The sequence below is a fragment of the Athene cunicularia genome (genome assembly GCF_003259725.1).
Source record: "Athene cunicularia isolate RWA chromosome 3 unlocalized genomic scaffold, athCun1 chr3_part1, whole genome shotgun sequence".
In the NCBI taxonomy this organism is placed as follows: Eukaryota; Metazoa; Chordata; class Aves; order Strigiformes; family Strigidae; genus Athene; species Athene cunicularia.
In genome coordinates this window covers 114,313,251-114,337,985 of record NW_020799097.1, presented here as the reverse complement: position 1 = coordinate 114,337,985, position 24,735 = coordinate 114,313,251, and the positions used below count along the sequence as shown (strand labels likewise).

At 37.7% G+C, this 24,735-nt stretch overlaps 1 protein-coding gene across 1 annotated transcript; it reads left to right on the top strand.

The window, feature by feature from the left end:
- Positions 1–6: 6 nt before the first annotated feature.
- On the top strand, positions 7–18,676 carry PNPT1 (polyribonucleotide nucleotidyltransferase 1). The gene is made up of 28 exons (XM_026845811.1): positions 7–34; positions 728–788; positions 1,071–1,145; positions 2,528–2,633; positions 3,688–3,737; positions 4,237–4,300; positions 4,388–4,435; positions 5,131–5,244; positions 5,506–5,692; positions 6,206–6,257; positions 6,581–6,638; positions 6,794–6,890; positions 6,971–7,073; positions 7,936–8,006; positions 9,534–9,570; positions 10,329–10,395; positions 10,491–10,580; positions 11,409–11,462; positions 11,568–11,674; positions 12,355–12,426; positions 12,525–12,588; positions 14,192–14,275; positions 14,753–14,836; positions 16,784–16,890; positions 16,982–17,037; positions 17,595–17,673; positions 18,123–18,170; positions 18,517–18,676. Exons 2-28 carry the CDS (start codon positions 732–734, stop codon positions 18,670–18,672), a joined length of 2,187 nt encoding a protein of 728 aa, XP_026701612.1. The 5' UTR covers positions 7–34; positions 728–731; the 3' UTR covers positions 18,673–18,676.
- Positions 18,677–24,735: the final 6,059 nt, after the last annotated feature.

The window sequence follows — 24,735 nt, the reverse complement described above, 5'->3', positions numbered from 1 at the left end:
CCTGCCGGCCCGTGACGGTGGAGGTGGGGGGCAGGTGAGGGGCTGTGGGGGAGCAGCGGGGCGGCGTGCGGGTGTCTCCCTGCTCACTCCGCCTCGGCCGCGGCTTTCGGTAGCGGCTCTGGGCAGGGGCCCGGCGGACTCGGCCCCGGAGTTAGTGGAAAGAGCTGTGGGGGTTGGCGGGTTAAACAAACGTGAGGAGAAACTGCCGCCGCCGCTCCTGCGGGCCGTTCCTCACCCAGGGGGTCAAGAGCCGCTGTATTTCCTCCTTTTTCCTCAACGGAAGAGAAAATGTTCTGTAGCTGTGGTGGGAAAAGGTGTTTTGTGGGTGTGAAAGCAGCTCCCCTCTGCTTGTCAGGGTACAGCAGGTGTATACCGGCGTTTCCTAGGGGCAAGACTAAAACCTGACTTGAAGTGGGTGATTCATCTTCCAGGGTGAACTGAGCATTTTGTCTCTAAGCCAGATAGGTAGCTTTTGGTGACATGCGGTATGGCTGCAAGCCTTTGCTTTGAGGTGAAAGAAGTAGGACATTTGAGGCAAAACCTTATTGAACTTAAGGGCATTTGGTGGCTTTTGGTCGGAGTTTAAATTTCCATACCTAATGATGATTTTTGTCTTAATATGAAGTGTAGTGTACATTCAGTACAGTTGGTGCTGTAAATGAACACAGAAGTTACTGGAAAAGTTATCTGAATTTACCATGAGTAACAGATTATTTCTTTCTAATAGGAAGATGGAGCTGTCTTCTGGGAAACTTGCTAGGTTTGCTGATGGATCAGCTGTTGTTCAGGTAAAAAAAAAGTTAAAACTTGTGCAACTTCAAAATTTCTGGATCTGAGCATTCATTGTTAGGACATCAGAGCCTCGAGTGGCACTTTAGTCCCTAATGAATGTACAGATGTGTTCCGTAAGAGGAAATTTTCTTTGAAAAGCAAAAATAATGGTGCAAAGCATGGGTTTATGTAGTTTCCTGTAAAGGCTCTTGTGGAGTTTTAGTTTGTGAATATGTTTAGGACTTCAGATGATATTTTGGTTGCAGGTAACTTCAATTTATTATTTTTGCTTAATCCAGCTAGGTGACACAGCAGTGATGGTCACAGCAGTCAGTAAAACAAAGCCTTCTGCATCTCAGTTTATGCCATTAGTGGTAAGTACTAATGACAAAATTAATTTTGTGATAATCAGTGGTGGTAGTAGTAATCAGTAAATAGTGCAGTTCAAGATGCTGGGGGGAGTCAGGACTGTAGACTCTGGACTTCAGAACAGCAGTCTGTGATAAACTGAGTAGATCTATGGCTGAGGGATGCGTGCTGGATGTTGTCTACCTTGACTTTAGCAAGGCCTTCCACAAGACCTGGTGAACTTTGTCTACCACAATACCCAAGTCCAGACATAATACTTTGGGTGGAAAACTGGTTGGATTACGAGGCTGTGAGTATTGAAGGTTAATGACACGTGTTCTGCTTTCAGATTGAATAATAGTGAGTTCCTCAAGGGTCTCTCCTGGAACACATCTTATTTCATGCTTGTATCAGTGACCTGGAATTCCTGCTCAAGTTTGCAGATGATACCAAACTGAGGGGGTTCAGATGATATGCTGAGAATCAGGGCTGCCATGTGGAGGGTCCAGAGGCTGGAGGAATGGGCTGATGGACATCTTATAAAATTCTATAAAGACAAACACAGAGCCCTGAGCTTGAGTTGCCCTAATGCCCTGCAACAGTTCAGGCTGGGCACTGACTGGCTGGGCAGTCCATATATGATGGAGTGGGAGGGTCTGTCTTGCGGAGATAAGACTCTACAATTCTGGAGTTGTAAAGTAGGTATGTTTATTCAGTGCTGGGCGCATGGGGGATTGCTCCGCCACAAACATGCGCGCCGTTTGTAACTCCTGTCTGGCTTATATGTTACAAAATAGTGCATATTCATAGAACGCCTATACATATACATAGTCTACCCCGCCTCCCCTCGCTTCTCATGGTAATTAGGTCTCCTCCCCTTGCACCTGCGTGATGAGCTCTTCAAGTTCCAGGCAGGGGGTCGCAAATTTCTGGGCAAGGGTTGTATAGATGAAGTACCTCTTCTTCCTCGCTGATGAACTTTTCACCCTGTCGCTCTGCGCAGCCTCAGTTGTTCTCTGGCTTCTGACCAGACTGCCAGGCCACTTTGTGCTGGTGTTTGGGGTAATCTGTTGCTGATACCCACAACTTCGGAGACTTCTCTTCGAGCTAGGAGATTGTAGTCTAGCAACGTTATTGGCACCTGGTATGTCTTTGCGAACAGCCCCATACGCCTCCTTTTGTTTTTGCGCAAGTCTTGCACATTAATCTAAGATTGTTTAGACTCCCCGTCTCAGGTTCATCTGAGCATCAAGACAAAGCCTTGAATAATGTCACTTGAATTCACAGCTGGCCTTCCTCTGAGCAGGAGATTGGGTTATAAACCTTCTGAGGTTCCCTTCTAACATGAATGTTTCTGTGGCTCTAAGTAATCCATTGTCTTTAGGAATCTCTGTTTTGTTTTTAAAAGGTTGACTATCGTCAGAAAGCTGCTGCAGCAGGAAGAATTCCAACAAACTATCTAAGAAGAGAACTTGGTTCCACTGATAAAGAAATTCTGACAAGTAGAGTAATAGGTAGGCAGAAACACAATATATTTTACACATGTAATATCCTCATGAATGTTTGAAAAGATAGTAATTTATAACTGCTGTTTGCAGAGTTGTTTCTGCAGTAATGTCAGAAGAAAACAAATTTGTAGATTCTTGTATATCAGTACTGATTTTTAAAACAGTCTATCAACTGGGGCTGTTTGTGTATGCCTTTATATATAAGCCTGGATCTTGAAAAAATCTTGTTGTCACCTTTGTTGATATTATTGTATGTAGGTATACATATTGTATAGTATGTAAGATCTCATCCGAAGTGCAGAGATGTTACCCCTGCAGTCAGACATCTCTCTGGGGAGGTGGAAGAGCCAACCAAGCTAAATTGTTGATCTTGTTTGAAAAGTAATCTCCATCATGGTTATGTCCATTCATGTATAAGATAGTGCCTTGAAATTCAACTTTTATATCAAACTGATGTCAAGTACATCAGCATCTTAAGATGTCAATAAAAATAATTAGGAGAAGGAGCAGCCTATAAGGTCTATGCTATTCCACAGAGTCCTAGACACCTGAGACTGAAATAAATAATAGGAAATCATTGAACATGTGCCTGCTCATTGCAGGGTGCTTGGACTACAGTGACCTTTAAAGGTCTCTTACAACCCAAACCATTTTATGATTTTATGCATCATGGAAATAATGCAAGATTTTGAACATACATGCTTCTGTTGCTTTTCTTTCTTTGAGGACTATGTCCCTTCATTGAAGATATTTCTGGTGAAATACTATGTAATAGATTATTTGGATCCTAAAGCACAAAAGACTTTTTTCAGTGGTTGTATCTTGTGTTACCCGACAGCAGATATGCTCACCCAAATATCTCTTATTGTACTGGGTGCTATTGAAATTTTGGAGTTGATTATATGTCATGCTAAATTTCCTTCTGGGCACTCTGCCTTTTTTGTTGGTTTAAATGAAAGACCCCCCCAAAAAATTTTGTCAGTTCCTTGTGGGGTTATTACAGACAATACTAACTGCTGAAAACCAAATACTTCTTAGACTTTGACTATTTCTTTTGCAGATCGGTCAATCAGACCACTCTTTCCAGTAGGCTACTTCTATGATACACAGGTAGGTCATGCTCCCTGTCCTTAACTATAGTGACCTTCAGAATGTGTAACTTAAGTATGTCCAATGAAAATTTCACATGATATAGGCATTCACATGATATAGTTGTTTTAAGAAAATAAATTTTTATTATCATCGAGGATTGGTTTACACTCTGTAAAACAGTCTAATAGTGTTTTTCTGCTTTTTAGTTTGTCGTCTCTTTGTCTTCAATTATTTTTATTACATGCTAGTTTCTAAATTTTAATGAAGAGATACAGGAACAAAATTCCAGTATCATCTACATAACAAAGGAAAGAAAGGCTTATATTTTATACTATGATACAATTTTATACATCAGTGGGGATTTTGTGAGCTTTCTAGTTTAAATACCTGAATAAATTTTCATTTGTAATACAAGTTGGTGTAAAGATGTGGAATATTTTGTTTTATTGTCTTTAGCTTTGTATTTACAGCTAATAAAAATATATAGGTCAAAATTATTCATTGTCTTTTATGCCAGATCCTTTGTAATCTTTTAGCAGTAGATGGCATCAATGATCCTGATGTTCTGGCAATTAATGGAGGTAAGAGAACTGTTAAAAATTACTGCTTGTGTGTGATTTTAATGTGATCCAGTTTTTCTAATACAAGTTTTTATCTCTTCACTCTAGCTTCTGCAGCACTTGCATTATCTGATATCCCATGGAATGGTCCTATTGGTAAGTAAATAATTTGAAATGATGGATGATTTGGACATAATGGACCACAGTTCATGCTTTCTTAACAAGAATCTGAATCTGAAGTCCACTGTCTTTTGTTTCAAGTATTGAAAATAGTTTTAAAATGGATAGGATTATTGCACTTCAGTGCATTATTTTTCCCGGACTAAATATACCTCTGGAAGGATTTATAATCCAAAACCAGTATAGTATATAGACCAAGAACTTTTTTTTTTTTTCTTCAGAGAAACTGAGTCTTGAAAAACATTGTTTAGAAAATAGCTGGATAAGAATACTTTTCCTACAGGAACTCAGAAGACCTTTATTTCCTTGGGAATACTTTTTGGGAAGAGAAATGATCTAGCCAAGAAGAAATATTTAGCTGTGTTTTCCTTTCACCTGCCTGTTTTTCTAGAAAATATGTGCTGAAATGACTGGAAAAAAAACAAATAGACTTCCAGTGTTGTGTGTAATGCTACTTGGCATTATATCCCCTGCCTAGTAACACTACCCAAAAGAAAATCAAGAAAGATAATTTTGCTCCACAGATTTGGATTTAATATATAGCTAACATTTTAAAATTAGTCCATAGCTTTAATTATTGGTTTTAGATGTATGATTTTCAAAGTAAAATGATGCCTTAAGGAACTTCCTTATTATAATAATAATAATAATTTTCTGGAGTTTCATTCTAGGTGCAGTAAGGGTAGGACTGGTTGATGGAGAAACTATAATCAATCCAACTCGAAAACAGATGTCTTCTAGTGCTTTAAACTTAGTTGTTGCTGGAGCTCCACAAAATCAAGTTGGTAAGTAGGTTAATTATCAGTATCTGTTGAGTGTTGGAAAATCAAGTAGGTGCCTTTTCACAGATATTTTTCTAATCTTTAAAACTTGTATTTTTACACAATGGTAGGAATAAACAATGGTAATAGGTTACATATATTCTGGCTAGTCTAAGTAAATTCCATTGTATTTGTGTAGCTTAATCTTTATTTGCTCATTTTGAGTTAGATTGCTGTTGAACAATAAAATAGTTATTTACCTAACTTTCCACTTTCCCTTGATAGTTATGTTGGAAGCAACTGCAGAGAATATATTGCAACAAGACTTCTGTCATGCCATCAAAGTAGGGATGAAGCATACCCAGGAAATAATTCAGGGAATTCGACAACTAGTGAAACAACAGGGTGTTGCCAAGAGAACTGTTCAGAAGTTGTTTGTTGCTCCAGAAGAGATTGTGGAGTGTGCAAAGAAGTAAGTTCAGAACAAATAAATCTGATTTAAATTCTGTTAGGTGACTCAAAATGCTTATTTAACCATCATTTAATTTGATGGTCTCTGATGGGATAGTTTGGGGGTTTTGCTTGACAGAATAGTGTGTCTTGAATGTTCAGAATTACTCGCTGTGTTTTCCAGAGAACCTTAGGAACATGGCCTTCAGCTGTCTTGTCTTACAGGTAGTAAGAAGGACAGAGTAAACCAAATACTCTGAAAACCCTGTGAAGTGTTTTAAGTTAATATGCTGTTCTCGTGGAATGGTGGTGAGAGGAGCCAGGGTGTTGGTCTGTATGAGCCTTGCTGTGGAAGTGATAGCTAATTTCAGAGAGGTGGCAGGAGAGGAGACAGAAAGGACAGCTGGAGCTAGTAAGGTTTATGATGGTGCTTTCCTATTGCTAATAAAAAGAAATGTTGATTTCTTGAAAGAAACTAATTATATAGGTGGTTTTTAAGCTGTTCTTTCAAAAGTTCTTTCTTTTCTTCCAAAAGACTTGCTTTTAACAAGATCTATGCGGTCTTCACAGATTCTAGCCATGACAAAGTAAGTAATCAAAGTATGATATAATTATTTTAAAATTAATATAATAATAAAATTTTTAGTAAGATCAAGTTTCTTTAATGTTTGTAGAAGCTCCTTCTTGTCCTCTGCATATATTTGCAGTAGTAATAATAAATTGTTCTATAAATTCTTATCTACCAGAATATTTGTTGGCAGTACATTACTGATCTTTGAATTTCTGTGAGAATCCTCTTCCCTATTCCTTGAGTTTTACAGAACTTTAAATCAGATAAAAACCCAGCAACCCAAACCTCTTTTGTTATTCTGCCTTGTAGAGTTAACTGGTTGCAAATCCTGTGTTCTAGATTTCTAGAGATGAAGCAATTAACAAAATAAGGCTTGAAACAGAAGAACAGCTGAAAGGTATTATTTTCTGCTTTCTTAATAGTTAGAGAATGCTTAAACAGAGCTAGCACTACTTAGAATTATAGTGTGGTCCTTGTTAGCTAAGCTATTTTTGTTAAAGTTCTGTGGAATTAACTTTCCAACTTCAGATGCAATTTCTTTTTTCTACCCAGAAAAATTTCCAGAGGCTGAGCCTTATGAAATCATGGAATCTTTCAGTGTAGTTTCAAAGGATATTTTTAGAAATCTTGTTCTGAATGAATATAAAAGGTAAATATACAAAACTCCTAATAAATAATAATTCTGCCAACATCTTATCCAAGACTTATCATTTCTGCTTGTAACTTTAGGTGTGACGGGAGAGACTTGACTTCCCTCAGAGATATTAAATGTGAAGTAAACATGTTTAAAATGCTTCACGGATCAGCCTTATTTCAGAGAGGTCAAACACAGGTAGTATCTTTAAACATCAGAAATTATAAATTATTAAAAATTGAAGTACTTGTATCTTTCATCTTAATGCAAAGGTTCCTTTTTTTCCCCCATTCAAATAGTAATAACTAGTAAAGAGTTTAGATATAATTAAAATATATCTGAATCCATTAAGACAGTAGACAAACTTGGTTCCTTGCTATATGAACAATACAGATGTTGGGATAAAATTGTAAGCATATGTGCCCATAAGGAGTCTGGTAAGGATTATTGTGTTCAGACTTTTTGAAGAATGTTTAGTAACTCAGGTTAGATGTTATTAGGAATCTTCTTTTTCAGGTTGGCAGATTTGGAGAATTTTTGGTTGGTTGGGTTTTGTCTTACAGGGAGGTGGTATGAGGAGAAAGCTTTCCAATTCAATGTGACTTAAAGTAGAATTGGTTGTTAATAAGATAAATCCAAAATCATGTCTCTTTCACCCCATAATGTAGACTTCTATGTTAAATGTGTTTTTTGAAACAAGCTTTTCATATAAAATATAACGCTGTTAATTTTTAGAAAAGTGGGTGTCTGAGTTATGAGAAATCTTTTAAGACAAGCTTCGTATGTAACCTGGAATAAATAGGGAAATTGTCAAAAAAAACCACTTAGAGAATTGTTTTTTTTCTCATTTTGTTGAAGTTTCAGATGTTGGGTGGATTGAGTTAAGATTTTATGTGAGACTTGGTCTCCTGTATTTTTATAGTTAGTTTTCCTAGAAGACTGTCAGCCATTGATCTGACTTATTACAGGGTACATGGATTAGTTGCAAACAGTGATTTACTCCTCAGTGTTTTCCTCTCTTATCCCGCTAAGCAGAACACCCTCTTTCTTTTTATTCTAGGTTCTCTGTACAGTTACATTTGACTCTCTAGAATCAAGTGTAAAATCTGATCTTATCTCAACAGCGGTGAGGTATGTTTATCTTTGGTGTTTTGTCACTGGTAATAAAAGAGGATGAGCGTTTAAGCACATCTGATGAAAGTTTCTTCAACGTCAACATTTATATATGTATTAATTAGGACTGAAAAATGTGTAAAATCAGACTTTGAAGTGGCCTATTTTTAAGAGATCTTGGCAGCTGGTTTTTGTTAAGGTGGCATTAATTCCATAGACACACATTTCAAATTGAAGAGTGTTACAAGTAACATCCAGTGGTTTTGAGAGCAAGAGAAGAGCAAATTTCTCTTGAATCTGGAAAACTCTGTCCATGTAGCAAGTCTCTGGAAAAGAAATGATTGATAAAAGCTGAGTCTCTTTTTGTTCCAAGTATTCATCATCACACTTGGAATTTGGTACTTATTCTACTAATTTAAGCTATTTCTCACAAGTTTTGAAGTTTTGCTTAACAGGTTGGATGTGTGTAGCCCATGAATTGCTGCTCTGTTTGTCAAGTTAGGTTCAAATGGGGAAAAAATTAAAAAGTAGATAATTGGAAGGATATGGTTCCCCAACTGAATCAACCTATCTAGATATTCTTTCTCAAAATACAAAAGTTCAGAGGGTGAAAACATTTGTGGTGTTCTTTAATGAAGTAAAGCAAATTGAACTTTGAAGCAGCAAGCAAGTCCTTGTGCCCTTGACGTTTTATTGCCGAAGATTAATTTGTTGGTGAGGGGAAACTTATTCCCTTTAAAACTGCATTTCAGTGATCTCCACCCATCAGGGTGGGAGCTTTTAGGTTTTAGTATGTCAGCTTTGCTTTAGTTACAGTTTTTGGCCTAGAGGTCTTTGTCCATATTCTGCAATTTTGGTGTTCTTGGAAATGAGTTTGTGCTAAATAATGGGTTTTAATTAGCAGTCACTAGATTGCTTCATGAATTGAATTGCCTCTGTACGAAACTACAGGCAAGCCTTGACCTGAAGCAACTTTCTTTATAGATTAGCTATTTCTGTGTTTATTGCTAAGCCTCAAGTTTTGTGGTACTTCAGTAACTTTTTTGAGCGGAGATTTTTTTTTTTATTTAATCAAGTTATTTTGTGGTTACAGAGACTTTCCATTTTCCTTGAGTGCTTATGTTTCTGAGTCCTTACTGCAACGTGCACAGATGATGATGTACTTGAAGTTTCATTTAACTTATTTTTTTATATTCCATCAGACACACAGAAACCAGCATAAGGAACTGATAGGGCCTATTCTACTCTAAACAGCTAGAGAATCAGTTTTAATGATGATGATTAACACATGAGTTTTTTTGTAGACTATGCCTTTTAATTTGTTTCCTACTTAGAAACCCTTAGGAAAAATGAGTGATGATCCAATCTATTGATTTGTTGGTTTTGCAGAGTCTGTTTGTAAGCAGACCCTTTAATTGAATATAATCTTATGTATTGATTGAATATATTATGAATATAATTGAATATAATCTTATGTATTGCCTATTGTATGTAAGACATGTTTGGTTGATCTTTTTTTGATATGGTCTTTTTTTTAATTAATAGTGGAATAAAAGACAAAAACTTCATGCTGCATTATGAGGTGAGTGTTTTACTGTGTCACAGCCTTTTGTGTGATTCACAGAAGGGCTTCAAGTCTTGCTTTTAAAGGTGAAATTGATCACTTCCAAGGATATAAATTATCTCTAGATTTGCTAAAATTTATTAATTATAATTCCTATGTGAACTTCTTCTGCAGTTTATGAACAAAAGTGCTTGTTTCCTAAAAAGCAGTAGATAATTTGGCAATTGCCATTTTATACAGCCTTTATAATATCTTAACATTAGATTAGCTCCCTAAGAATGGATTATTACTGAAAGCAGGATTAGCCTGCTCGATTATTTTTAGTAAGCTCTATTAATATGTTCAGCTGACATACTACACCAGTAGTAAATAAATGCTTTACTTCTTGGATCTCTCTCAGCCTTTGGAACTTGCCCAGAGGATTTCATGCAGGCAACAACCATATCTGGTTCCATTATCTGTATGACAGAAACAAGACTTCTGATACGTTGTTTGACAAGTTTAATTGGACTAAGCTTGTTGTTTTGTTTTTCAACTACCTTGGGACTGCTTTATTCCGTTTTGTGAAAGTGAAGACACCTACTAAACACTACCTAAACTGGTCCTGGTTTGCAAACTGACTGATAAAGTCATGTGACAGTTTGATTTTTTTTTTTTTTTAATTTGTTTTTACCCTTGAGGTGCACAAAAAATTCAAAGAATTTTTTTCTAAGTTTATATTTTTGAAATGGTGAAAAAATATTAGTTAATTTTCTGTACATGTTTTTACTTCCTAGTTCCCTCCTTATGCAACTAATGAGATTGGCAAAGTTACTGGTATGAACAGAAGAGAACTTGGTCATGGTAAGTTCAGACCAGAGAAGTCCCATGCTGTAAGTTTTAATATGTTGTCTGATTGTTTTCATTTATGGATCATTTGGTGTTTTTCTTTTAAACAGGTGCACTTGCAGAAAGAGCTTTGAAACCAGTCATTCCCCAGGATTTCCCATTCACTATACGAGTTACTTCTGAAGTCTTGGAGTCAAATGGTATTATGATCCTGTTCTTTTTAACCAAGTGTTAGGGACTAAATTTGGTTCTTAAAAAAGCTCAAGTTTGGGTAACTTGAGTTCTAGGCATTTTAGGTAATAGATTATTTCACTTTTAACCTTCTTAATCTTGATAGCTCTGTTGCCTGAAGTACTTGAAAAAGAGGGTGTATATGGTCACAAACAATGGACCTTTCTTTCAGTTTCTGTAATGGGACAGTATCAGTATGAGAATTTTTATGCTACAAGTGAGGAAAGTAAATCAGCATGTATTGGACTAATCCTTCAGTGTTTATTCACAGCTGCTACCCTCACTGACTTGGAGGTGGCTTCTCCTGGCTGTCTGTATTGGTTGTTTCCCATGTGCCTGGTTTGGGGGGAGAACTATCCATTTCACCTTTCTGTAGATTCCCCTGTGCTGCAGGAAGCTCCCTGAGGTCCACCTCTTATTTCCTAGCACTGTGGTGAGATTAGGTGGCTGGGAGAAGGGGTTACTGAAGAAAGGGAAGGAGTCCCATTTGCAAGCTTCCTGCAAAGCCCACAGATTTCTTGTCTAGAATATTTAATATTAATCATGATGCTTGCTGAGCTTATTGGTATCATGAAAGATTCAAATTGTATTGCCCATTTCTTGTTAAAAATATTTATGCTACACAAAATTCCTATTTGCAGTTATTTATTGTAGTGTGTGTGTTGCTGTATAGTATTTTCTAGCTAGCAGTGAGGCAAGTTTCACTGAAGAATATCACTAGCAAGTTTTTGGTCAGAAGTATGAAATGTGTTAAACAAATTATTTTTTTTTCCCCCTTCCCCATGTTCAAACTCTAGGGTCCTCTTCAATGGCTTCTGCATGTGGTGGAAGTTTGGCATTAATGGATGCAGGTACAAAATATGGCACTTAAAAGGATAAATTACATGTGATCATGTGTAATAGGATTTGGAAATGACAAAAGATTATAAAAATGTATTTTTATTTACCGCTATTAGGGGTTCCAGTATCAAGTGCAGTGGCAGGTGTAGCAGTAGGTCTCATTACCAAATACAGTCTAGAAAAAGGAGATATTGAGGACTATCGTTTGCTGACAGACATCCTGGTGAGTGTTTCTAGCATTGTTGGTTTTGTTGCTGCTTAATTCTGTAAAATGTCCTCTATGGCCTTCTTTTGTAATATTCTACCTGCCTAATTCTGGAACATACATTACTGGAAATACTGAAAAGTTTTGTCTTCTCTGTTTCATCTCCTAAACTCCTGCCTTATTTCAAAAAATCTCAATGAAACGTCCAGTCATGTTTCTTATTTTTTTGTATACTCATTTGTTTCTTTTAAACTCTGATGTTTGCTCTCTCCAGTGAAATTTTGTCTTTTCTCTTAGGAGAAAGAGATTAATAATTTTTGAATAATTTACTGAAAAAACACAGTATGTTGGATGAAGAATGAGCACTTTGCAAAGTTGTTGGGGCAGGGGGGAACACACATTATCATGCTGTTGCTGCCTCTTCCAGTGGCAGCCACTGACAGTACAAAATCGACTTGGGACCTGTTGTTCATAAACCAGCCCACAAAAGCTCTTCATTTATAAGGAGAGAAAGGAACAGTGTTCATCATGAACAGCAAAATAAGGCTGAAGGAAAAATGTGTGAGACATGGAAGTAGTTCCAAGTCTGCAGAACTATGTTTTGTCTTATTGAAACACAGAATGTACTTTCAGTGTAATGAGACTTGACACTGGGATAAAGTTCCTCCAATTTGTTTTCTTTCTGTCTCTGCTGGTAGGGAATTGAAGATTACTATGGTGATATGGATTTCAAGATGGCAGGTACTAATAAAGGAGTAACTGCCTTGCAGGTATCGTAACATTAAGTCTTCCTGAAATGGGACTCTTTAAAGATTTTTTTAAAGACATTCTCTTTCATATTGATCTAACTTAGCTCTTTTCATACTAGGTTGATCTAAAACTGCCTGGAATTCCAATTAAAATTGTAATGGAAGCTATTCAGCAAGCTACAGGTAGGTCCATATTTGTATTTGCACCCATTTTATGATACTGAATGATAAATGGTGTTAAATTCTAACTTTTATGAGACTAAGTAATAAATTTTTTGTTCTCATTGTGTAAAAAAAGCTGCTGTCTTCAAAAAACCAGTCTGGTCTGGGTGTTGTCTATTATACTTCAATATAGGCACTTCACACAAAATATTTTTTTGTGTCAGGAGGGAATTCAGTTGCCACAATGCCAGGCCCTTCCCACCACACTTGTTTTATATTGTTGTACATAGTGTTGGTGTAATTGTTTGCTCCTTTTGGATGTTATTCTTAAGAAGAAGAGAACAAAATATTACTCCCTGCAAATGGTGTGATAGTAATGGTCACCAGTTTAGTACAATGGGTGACTTGTTTTAAAAAATGAAAAAGTTAGTGGCGTAGCAAATGGGGGAGGGATGAAAACTTATATTGAAGTAGAGCAATACGTTATGAAATATTTACACTTACTATTTTGGATTTGACTGATAGAAGTACAATATTACTAAGCAGTTTGTAAGATTTTTGTCATGCTGTATTCAAACCATATGTGGTGAGTTGGGACAAAAAACCCATTTCCTCTTTGCTATGCAATAAATCAGTAAAAAGGGCTGTTAAAAATACTCTCTAAGCTAACTTTCAAGTAACTTCAGACCGATTTTTAAATGTCTGTTGAGCAGAGGCTCCTTAGAACTTGAGTAAAGTCTGTGTCATCTCAGGGAGTTCATGGTTAAGATGTAGCTGCTTGATACCCTGTGAATAACATGAGCAGTAAAGGCTGAAGTGCAGCTTTGTGCACTGAAACTCTGCATTGCTTTGAATTTGGTGAAAGTTGTGAGAGGGAGGAGCATCTGTTGCTCATTAAATAGGTAAAGTGTTACCGTAACACCAAAATGAATTTGGACTAACACACAAGCATCCTATTGTGTGACTTTTTAAAAAATCTAACAGAATAATGTTATAAAAAGAACAGCAAACCGCTGCCCGTTTACTTTCAGTTCAGCTACATTTACTTTGGAAATCTACTGCTCTCTGTATTCTGATGTGTGCAGCTAAACTCTTGAGCCATGTGAAAAACTGAAGCTACAAGCTTTAGTAATTTAACTAGTTTCAAGTTGAAAATTTTTTCTTGCTTGTAATAGTACAATTTTGGTAAGAAAACCCTTAGTAAAACATAGGAACTAGTAATTCCTATTCAGTGTTGTTTTACTTCAAGCAGCTCAACTAAAGTTCCAGGCCAGTGTATCATAACTAATCAAAGCTACACCCTGTTGCTCTTATCAGCACCCTGATTTATTGAAATAACACAGCAGAACAGAACTGTGTGTAATATTCCGGGCTGGATAAAATCAATAAATGTACTGAAGGCTCTAGGTTTTGTCTACACAGAGCAGAATGTTGTACTGCAATGAACACGAGCTACCCAAAATGTATTGAGAATTTCTGATAGTAACTGAAGTTAGGCAGGAGGCAGATTTTATGAATGGATATTGATCTACTTTATAACAAAACCTGCATCAATTTATTTTAACCTTGTACCAAACTCTTATTTTTTTCCTTCCTCCTCCTTTTTCCCCCTTAACTCCTACAGCTGCGAAGAGAGAGATTTTACAAATCATGAACCAAACGCTGGCAAAACCCAGACCTAACAGAAAAGAAAGTGGACCAGTTGTAGGTAATGTTAGTTGTGTGTTGATTAAAAGGTGTATCTTCTATAGTTATCTTTTTAACAATAAGATACTGCTTAAAACAGCATTTTTAAAATGAATGTTTGTTGTTTCTGCCCCCGCCTCTTGAGGTTATTTTCCTTTGGGTTTGAGGTGAATTTTGTGGGTTTTTTTATTGCCATGTGGGGCAGCACTCTCACTGTACAGCAGAAAACAGAGTTAGACTGAAGTTATGTGAAATTCACAAAGTCAGAATGGATATAGATGTCAGTATTGGTATGTCTTAAGGTAATTTACACTCACCAAAGTATTTTTATTCTATGTTCTCATTTATTTTAGTTATTAAAAGTAATTACATCGGTGTTCAGCAAATAATACAAGTAGCTACAGAAGATTAAAATCTAAATGAATGTGACTTAACTTTTGTGATAGCTTTCAAGATTATTATAGTTAGCATTTCAAAGTATTTTAAAATGTTCTTTCAGAAACTATCCATGTTCCATTATCAAAAAGATTAAGATTCGTTGGTCCTGGGGCCTATAATTTGAAAAAACTTCAAGCAAAGACTGGTAAGACATTCTTGCTTCCTGTGATAATTTATCCTAACGTGTTATTAGCTTCTCTATATGAATATTACTGATGTGGAATTTTTAGTGAGTCTTGGTAGCACAGGTATTACTGGCACAGCTGTTGCTGAATCTTAATGCTATCTTGATGTCCTTTCAGAAGCGGTAAGTAGCTAAAGTTAAACTCCCCAAATCACTCTGTAGACCACCTCCATAAAAGTGGCCTTTGTGCTTCAGCAGCCACAACCTGATAAGTAGATAGGAAAGACTATTAAGAGAAAAAGGTGATTTTTAATTTGTGCTTTCTGCTGCAGACTAACAAACCAGTATTTGCCTTTGTTTTCAGACTTGGAAAGTGTAGCTATTCCAATGCTCAGTACAAACCGAGTTTGTACTCTATCTTGAGATGTTTTGAAGAGCTAGGTGAACTTCAGCTACACTTAGTTGTGTAGATTCTCTCTGTAAAAGTTTGTCTTGCAGCAGGAATTCCCAGAAGTTTGGTGCGTGTGTGATGGTGCTTTTCAGGGTTTGCAGAAGAGGCAGTTACAGCTTCATTTAGGGATGGTATTACAGATAGTGTGGCATGGAAGATTTGAAGTCAAGCAAGTCTGATCATGAATATGCTGAAGCGTAGATCAAATCTATACAGTTGCTCTTTCTGTGGTGCTCAGCAACTGTTTTCCTAGGATTCTGTGAAGAGCTTGTATCCACTGTTAACATGCTGGCATGTGTTAGAAATCTACCTTGCTATCACATTGCAGGAGTGACCTGTACTGGGGCTGAAACAGGTAGTAAGTAGTGTGATAAAAGTTTGCTGACTTTTCTGTATTTCTTGGAATAAATGAATTTTATTTGTTTACACAGTGGTTTGTCCTGCCTGGCCTTCAGTGCCAAATTCAAAGTTGATGTCTTTACTGCTACCATTTCCAAACAGGGCAACTGGTGCTTTGGCTGAGATAAATGCAGCCTGACAGATCACTTCATTTTAAGCCTATAACTTGATGGTGTGGTTTGCCTCAGAAGTGAATGAATGGAATTTGTCAAGTATTTCTGAGAAGCTATGCTGTTAAAAACCTTTGTTCAAACAACTCAAACCAGTGAAACTTGACATAGCCCACCCTTACCATCTGTCCAACAAGATGATGGCAATATTCAACCAATAGTCAGCCTGTAGCGGCAGAGGTGAATTTCTGCTGTGATATTAATTACATCAGATGTGGTTTTTGATGACTTTTTTGTAAATGCGAATTCTTTCCTTTATTCCTTAATATAGTAGAACTTATTCACTTGTTTTGTACTTTTAGAAAGTTAATAATTTTAAAAAGGCTGGTATCTATAGAGTATCAAGTAGATGTTCTGCTTCAGCTGCTTTGTACTTAAAACTCTTAATGCTCTGGATAGCTTGTTTAGTGCTTCTCAGTGGACAGGGATGGAGGAAAAAAATCATAATTCCCCTTGGTTACAAGCCGATGCAGTCTGTTGGCCAGAAAACTAGTCAAGAGGTGCTAAGATTTTTACCCTACAATCTTGCTGTGTTCTGGCTCTGAAATGCTTTAATGTCCATCCACTATTAATGGAAGCTGTAGTTTTATTACAAATCTCTGTGAAATCCATTCATAGGAGCTAAGATTCATTCATAAAACCCAAATTCTTGTATTCAAGATTATAATAGTAATTTTGCAAATAGGAACAGTCCTATATGGAACACATAGTTTGTGCAGGTATTCAGCAAGCATGCATGTAACATGGTTTCCATTCACCTGCATGTAAAGCTGTCCAATCCCTAATCTGAAGAAGGATATTTGAAATGATTAGGACTCTCAGGTCTCAGTGTATAGAAAATAATTTTGCTAAATTTACTGAATATAATTTTTCTGCTTGCTGCAACAGTAGCATTTCTGGGATTCTGTAATGTTCACCTAAATCCTCTCTTTAAATTCTGTTTTTAAGGTGTGACTGTAAGTCAGCTGGATGAAGAGACATATTCTGTGTTTGCTCCCACACCTAGTGCTATGCATGAAGCAAGAGAATTTATCCATGAAATCTGCAAAGATGATGTAAGGACAGACTTTTGTTAGCTTTTTCAATTTGTCTTTGTGAGTTTGTATCTTACAGTTTTCCCTTGTTTTTTTTTTCCCCTCTTAACAGCAGGAGGTTAATTTGGAATTTGGTGCAGTTTATACAGCCACAATAACTGAAGTAAGGTATGAAAAGTGTGCTGGAGTTGAAGTAAAAATTAATTTATTTATGTAGCTGTCTTCTTGATACCTAAGTATCATATAAAGTAACTGATTGTTATGAATGCCAAACTGATGCTGGTGACGTTAGCACCTGCATCATTCCTGATGTTTTCTGTCAGAAATATTCTGTTTCTTAATAAGGCTGATAATTTTTGCTGATTGTTTAGTTATTAGAGTGTCTCTGTAAGTTATAAAACCTTTTTTTCATGTTTGTATCAGAGGGAGTTCGTAGAAATTTGCTTTTTGACTTTTTTGCAAGGCAAATACTGGATTGAAATTACATGCATTTTTGGATGGTACTTATTACAGAAATATACTGTGTTGAAATAAGTAATTTGCATCCACTTCCAATGAAGGAAAAAAGAGTGGATGTGTTATGGTTGATATAAGGCTTTTAAGAAGGGAGAAGTAGAATCTTGTTTATTAAAAGTTTACTTGCTTTGGGGGGTCAATCTGCAGAGTAAAATACGTACAGAATTCAGTCAGTGTATTTGAGTTAACCATGCTGTTTTCTGTTGCAGAGATTCTGGAGTGATGGTAAAATTGTATCCTAACATGACACCAGTGTTACTTCATAATTCACAACTTGACCAGAGAAAGGTAAGACATGCTTATACAGGTATAAACTAGACATTTACATTTGTTTTTTAATAAATTCTCACTAAACGTAGTCTGCATTATTGGTAACACACATAGTGCTGTTCCAGAGCCCATTTTCATGCTAAAAGCTCATGTGAGATGAGCAGCACCTTTTTGTTTAACCTTTCCTTACCCTGTACTTAAAGCAACAAACAATCCAACTATATGCTGGCTACGGTCCTGCTGTTGATGCTTTTATTTATGCACATCACCAAATTCTTTAGATCTGCAATACCCTTTTTTAAGTAACATTCGTATGTTACATAAACCTGTTATTTGTAAGGTAGTGTTGAGCCACTATGACTGTCTGAAGTGTAGCATGGAGAATCCCTAAAAGAAGGAACTTCTGTAACTAAACTTACAAAATGAATCATGCTGAAATAAATTTTTATAAAAACACTCTGTTCTAGATTAAACATCCTAGTGCCCTGGGATTAGAAGTTGGACAAGAAATTCAGGTAATTTTTTTTTAACTTGAAAATGCTAACAAACTGCTGTTCATATTTTAGAATTTGAGTAAATTTTTTACTTTGTTTATGAAGAAAATCTGTTGCCATATGCCATTCTCTTTCCGTGCTGGTTAAAGGCCTGATCACTTAAAATTAATTTTTTTTTTTAGTTTCATACTCTTGCTATCTGGGCACCACATTAATTTAACGAAGCAATATAAGCTAAATGATACTTACTGTTTATGACTTTTCTAGCATGAAATTGGAAAGAAAAAAAGCCACCACATTTTAATGAAAATGCTATTTCCAGCTCTTTTATGTTGGTCAGTCTTAGAGTAGTTTGTTTTTTTAACAGGTTAAGTATTTTGGACGTGACCCAACTGATGGTAGAATGAGGCTTTCACGTAAAATCCTACAGTCACCAGCCACAACTGTGCTTAAAACCCTAACTGACAAAAACAGCATTGTCTTGGGGGGCACTGTTCCACAGTCCTCTACTTCATCCCAGTGACAGGTAAGGCCATAGGAACAATTCTAAGACAACTCAGTACTGTATTTTGTTTACAACTATTGTAAAAAATAGTATTGGTCTGTTTTTTATATCATAGAGTTACCCTGCAGTGGTGTGCAAATACTGCTTGCCACTTATGTTGCAGCATGTCAAAAATTGGCAACTGCCCTTTCAGGTGCTGCAGTTGTAAAGATACTGTAAAATTGGTTCAAATGCCTTTACAGTTTCAGAGATTCTCGACAGCCTACTTCCTCCAAAACCAAACTTACTTGTTAATCTACAACATCAGTATAAGTATTGCCTCTACCTTGCCACTCTATTTTTTTTAAAGGGGGGGAAAAAAAAAAGGCAGGGTAGGGGAAAAAAATATAAACTACTTTCTTGAAACTTTTGAGTCAATTAGTGGAGACTTTTCAGTCAATTAATAGAATGCCCAAAGCTCTTTGCTTGAAGTAGTTTCCCAGCATGTATTTTACTGTCAATAGACTTATGCCTAAACTTCTCCCAAAAATGTTGTTTATGTTGTGGGTTTTTGTTGGGATTCAAGAGGACTTTCTGTGAGAGGACAGACATGTGAGCAATCCTGCGTGAGAACAAGACTGATAAGAGCCTCAGCCTGAGTAAGAATGCAATAGGGATGTGACCCTGAATGAGGGGGGAGAAACTCCATGACAAGACAAACAACCCCTGGAAGGGGTTGGGACGGAAGAGGAAGTTACCCAAGGCAGGAAGCCTGGCAAGGCTGATGTGGCACTTTTTATCCAATCATAAGAAGGTTTAAAGCACGGGCTAAGTTAACTGTCCAGTCTTCAGGACTTGTACTGCATGTTACACACATGTGTGGGAGAACATTATAAAAGGGCTTTCTTAGTTGTAATAAACGGGCATTGCTTCGTCACATTGGTCATGTGCGTGCTCAGCTTTCCCGCAGGTTGTTTTTTTTCCATAGGAAGCTAGTAGAACAGGAAGATGTCTGATCATAAAACCAAGAGCAGTTACACAATGAGACTGGCAAATGGAAGTGTAATGCACCAGTGATAACTTAAGGCAATCTGTGGCAATCTTCTAGGAATGATATGCAACACTAGAAGAAATTAAAACTCACTGAAGAAATACTAATTTTATGAAACGCTTTTGAATTTCATGCCTTGATATTAGTTGGTTACAGAGTATTTTCTATCTCTTTCAGGAGAAAAGGTGTGATCATGGAAATACAAGCAGCCTTTGCTAGAATCTGTAGATGTCTTCACAAGAATCTGCAGGTGGATGGTAGTGAATCATATTTTTAAAAAAGACACTATTTATGCTTAAAGGTGATGTAGAACTTAAAAGTCTTCAGATTGATTAAACTCTTTCAAAATAAAACGAGAAACAAGCAGTGCTCTTATCTTGTGTAGCAAGGGTGAGATGAGCATCGAAGAACATGAAATTGTATAGACTGAAGAGCAGATTACATTTCAGTCCTTAAGATTCTTCTCACTATTATCTCAGAATTAAAGTGTGAAGATGAGAACTAAGTATTTAACAATTATTTCTGGGGAGAAGGAATTATCTGGTCTACTCTGAGAGGCACACTTGGCCAAAGTTTTTTAGTGGCTTTCCAGTGTACAAGATTGAAATGTTGAGCAAAACATAAAGACTTAGAGGTATCACCTTTAGTATGCTTGATGCTGTTTCAGATAAATACATCAGTGACTGTGATAGGGTTCAGACTTGCTAAAACATCTGAGCAGAAGGGGGACAAAACAAAGAACCTGGCTGAAATGTCATGGTTTATTATCTGGGTTCATTAACACTGAATTGTAAAATATATAATTAAAACCTTAAGGTTAAAATAATTCTTTTGGAATAAAAATTGATGTGATAAATCTTCCCCCTAAAACACCATCGTTAAGAGTATCAGAATTCTGCTATTGTTTCTGTTCCATCAGTAGGTTCACTGGTCTCTTTAAGTGTCAAAACCTTTCCCAGGGGCTCATGAGAAGTACTTGTTTTCCTCCTGTGAGGTAGAGACTTTGAAAATCAAGATGTCCCTTCTGATGTTCACCAATTTGTATGTGGACCTAATAAAATTAATGTCCCACCTCATGGCAAGTGGGCTCTGAACCTCCTGAAAGAAAAAACAAAGCACTGGGGAGAGGAGAAATGTGAATGTACAGTAACAATTGCTCTTTTTTTATACCAAGTTAAAATATTAAAGAAGAAAGAAATGACTGGCCTGCTTCTTTGTAGTTGTCTGTCATCATATAAGGTTGAAAATTTTCCTTGGCAGTATTTTCCTCTTTGAGGGACTGTATTCTGTTACTTAGTAATAATTGTAATGTCCTTGCCCACTGTGACTTAAGGAACTGATAATCTGTTTCTTACATATCCTCGATAGTGTTAATTAAATTATGTAGGTAAATGTTGAAGTTCCTAAACAGAGGCTCCAGTGTTGCTGTTTCTTGTAACTGTTCTCACAAATTGACATCCCCAGTCTGTTTTCCAAGATTTAGCTGCTTTCGTTGTAGAATAGTTTCTGTAAGGCTTCTTTTTGTAGCAGACAGGTGATTACTCTCCTTATGAAAATACTACATAAAAAAAACCCTTTAAAAGCTGCTTTTTTTAGCTAGCACATTACCAGTAGGATGCTTGCATTTGAATCTGAAAATTGATGATTTAGGAGCCAAAAGAATCCCATTCTTTCCTGTAAAGGTATTTTCTTGTCTGCAGTAACAGGGCTAATAATGCTTTGTGTGATAGGTGGTAGTCTCAGGAAATTGACTGTGGGAGTGCTGGGGGATTTTCTGTTTGTTAAATGATAAAAGTTGGAAAAAAGACTTTCAAGTTCCTGTGGCAGAACCTGTACTGTCAGCCTGACTTTCTGCACTTGTAACAACTTCTAGGCCCTATGGGAAGGGGCAGGGAAAAAATATGCCTGTAAAGTGTCTGGGAGGAGCACAAACCAGCTGCTCTGACCTGAGAAGCTTGATGGAAACCAAGAACTGAGTAAGCATGTGCTAGTCTGAACCTTGCTAGAGCAAAGGCAGGCTGCCTTCAGACATCCCGGGTTCACCCAAGAGCTGTCCGCAGCAGCAGGTTGGATTGTGGCAGGAGGTACTTGACTCTCAGATGCTATCAGCTATGATCAGAGAGCAGGTAGGTTAATAGTGCTTGAGAGACCAAGCTCAGCCCTATTTCATTGGCTGCCTCGTAATGTTTGAAATAGTGTTTTTGTCTGTACTACCCTAGATAATTAGCTGCTCTAATGACCCATCTTGAATGGTGCCATTGAAAGGAATTGCTCTGGAAAGCAAAGCTGGGCAGCTGCAGCATGGCACCAGGTCAGGAGAGTCAGAAATGTGTGTGTTTGACAACACTGAAATTTTCATACAGGCAAAAAGTGTCAGGAGGTGGGTTATCTTTATAAACACGAGCAATAAATATTACAAGTACTATAATAAAAGCGTAAGAGCTTGCCTAATTGTACTTATGGGATTACATGCCAGAGGGAGTGATACAGCCTTATTTTCACTCCAAGTAATTTTATGTGATTTAGGAATGAGTTTTCTGTCTTGCTTCTGAAAACAAAATAACTAGAGCTCACTGCTACTCATGTTGTGACACTTGATGACTTTCTCTGTCTGCAGCCTACCCTAACTAAATTCTTTGTTTTGATGAAGAACAGAGAATTCTCACAGCTACATCTTGTCACTTTGTGACAGCAGGGAGAGATGAGCTACTGGCAGGTGCAGTGACACAATAAAACAGTGCTGCTTTGCTTTCTCTGAATGTTACCATGCCAGGATTTCAGATGTATTGCTCTTCTGGTGTTGTATTAACTCTGCTTTTAAATCAGATATGTGAGAGCTCTTGGGGCAAGCCTTGCACATCTTTTTCAGGCAAAGCCCCCCAGAGTTGACATGCTCCTTATTGGATAGATGACAAGATCATGCTGCAGTTTCTGGCACACCAGGTAGCAGAGTCCTGGATGCTGTTCTGGGCAAAAAGGAGCCCCGTGTTTGAGGGAATACAGTCTGGGTGGGTTCTGGAGTGGCATCTTTCCACAGGGGTCATTGATTTCATGCCTGGAGAGGTCACAGATTTATTTCACAGCTTAAGTAGAAAAATAGTTTTTCATGCCTGTTTTGGCTCATGTATCTCCTGCTCCTTCTGTAGCTGTTACCATGATAGATAAGAATGTGCTCCAGAATATTCTGCTGTGCTTTCTTACAAATTCTGTGTATCTGGAGAAGTACTGTGTTTAATCTTGAATAGGAGAGGTCATACTTAGTCTTCAGCACTTGGTTTGAAGAGCTGCAGAGCCTGGTAGAAGTCTTGCAGAGGGGAGTTTGTGAGTGGCAAATGTCCTGAAGTACCAATATGCTGTGGCCATTGGCTTTCCTGTTTCTTCTCACGTGTTTTTCTTTTCACTGAGCTTTCACTGAGGCAGAAATATGCCTGATGTGTAAAACCTGGAGGGTATCAGGCCACATAATGTGGAAAAGGCCACAGATGTGTAGCGGTGAAGGCTTGTGTGGAACCCAGCTGTGAACTGCTTGATGTGATTCTCAAAACGTTGGTGGTCAAAGCATTAACATAACCTGTCTTTTTGTACAGTTACTGACTTATAGTGAAATGAGGCACATAGTCTCAAGTTATGTTCCTCCACTATATATAGTATAAGCGTACATGGTAGTTCTCAGAGATGTATCTCAAGAGTTACCACCTTCTGCAAAGAAAACTGTTGTCTGTCTTGAATGGCCTCTGTTAAAGATGAAAAGAAGGACTTGGCTGGGCTTGAACCCTAGATCCACAGAACCCCAGTAAGGTGCTTCTCTTAACCTTTCTTAGAGGTGGCGTGTTTTGTTGATGTTAGGTAAGCAGACTAACAGGTCCTCAACCATGAGGCTGCCTCTTAAGTAATGGAAAAGACTTTTCAGCTGTTCAGCTACACCAGTGCAGCTGATCCCAAACTGCACCAAACAGTGATCAGTGCCATTCAGCACACTGCGTATGTGACAGCCAGTGAATCGTGAGGAGGCCTGTTACAATGGATGTCAGAGCAAAAGCTGAGTTATTGTTACATAGATGTAAATTTTCTAAATTTGCCTAGAGCATGTTTTTCTAATGTATGGAAAAGTTGCACATAGTCTCTTAGAGTGATATTCTGTAGTAAACATTTTTTTCCCCGCTTTGTCTTGGAACAAGATTGAACTACACCAGAGCAATGCCAGTCTTATAAGAGCTGTACCGGTGTAACTGCTTTCACCATTAGGCAAGAGCTAGAAAAGTCTTGCTTTGTCTGGGAACCAGACACACCCTGGCCTGGGGAGCACTTGGCCTCCCACCTCCCTTCCCTTTCAGAGCCTGATTGCACTCAGAGACACTTTCAAGCGTCCCCTCCTTCCCGAAGTCCCTGCTGTCTCACACAGCTGGACTTCTTGCACGCTTTTGTGTTCTTTTCCCCCATTCCCATGCAAACACTGCACTGTAATGATTTCTTAGGAGAGAGGAAATGTGTAGCTAGTTTTTACTATGGCAAGCTTAAGATTTATGAAATCTGAGCTGCTTGGCGAGCAGTCTGTCTGGAATGGTATGGTGTTGGTAAGGACTAATGAAGGATGTTTACCTCATGGACAAGGTTCCTAGAACAGCTTCAATTTTAGTTGAGCTTTTGAGCCTGCCGCACAAAGCAGGGGAAAGTGCAGCGACATGCACATGATGGTAGAGTGTTTCTTGCTGCCCTAAAAGGTTGGAATACCTAAAGGACTTGCCACAGAATCCCCTTGCTGCTATTTTAGGAGGGGAGGGAAACCTCCTCTTCCCGAAGTTCACCCCTGGGCCCTGTGCGTGCTCCAAGCTGTGTTATTCCAGCCCGGGCTGCCCCGAAAACTAGAAGCGTGCGGAGGGGGCGGGGGGTGCTTTGTCCTTCTAGCAGCTTTTAGGATCATTTTACTTTTTGAAAAATGATTTTTTTTTCCCATGGGTGAAATTGTTCGCAGCTCTCCTGGAGCCGCGCCACGCACCTCCCTCCCGCTCCCCGCATCCCCCGTTTTTGCCGCAAAACGTCCCGCGGCCGCG

Excerpts from the sequence above, each read along its gene's own strand:
- PNPT1 (XM_026845811.1), top strand. The coding sequence starts at position 732 with ATGGAGCTGTCTTCTGGGAAACTTGCTAGGTTTGCTGATGGATCAGCT. Across the intron at positions 8,007-9,533 it reads CTTATCTCAACAGCGGTGAG|TGGAATAAAAGACAAAAACT; the intron begins GTATGTTTATCT and ends TTTAATTAATAG. Across the intron at positions 10,581-11,408 it reads TGAAGTCTTGGAGTCAAATG|GGTCCTCTTCAATGGCTTCT; the intron begins GTATTATGATCC and ends TTCAAACTCTAG.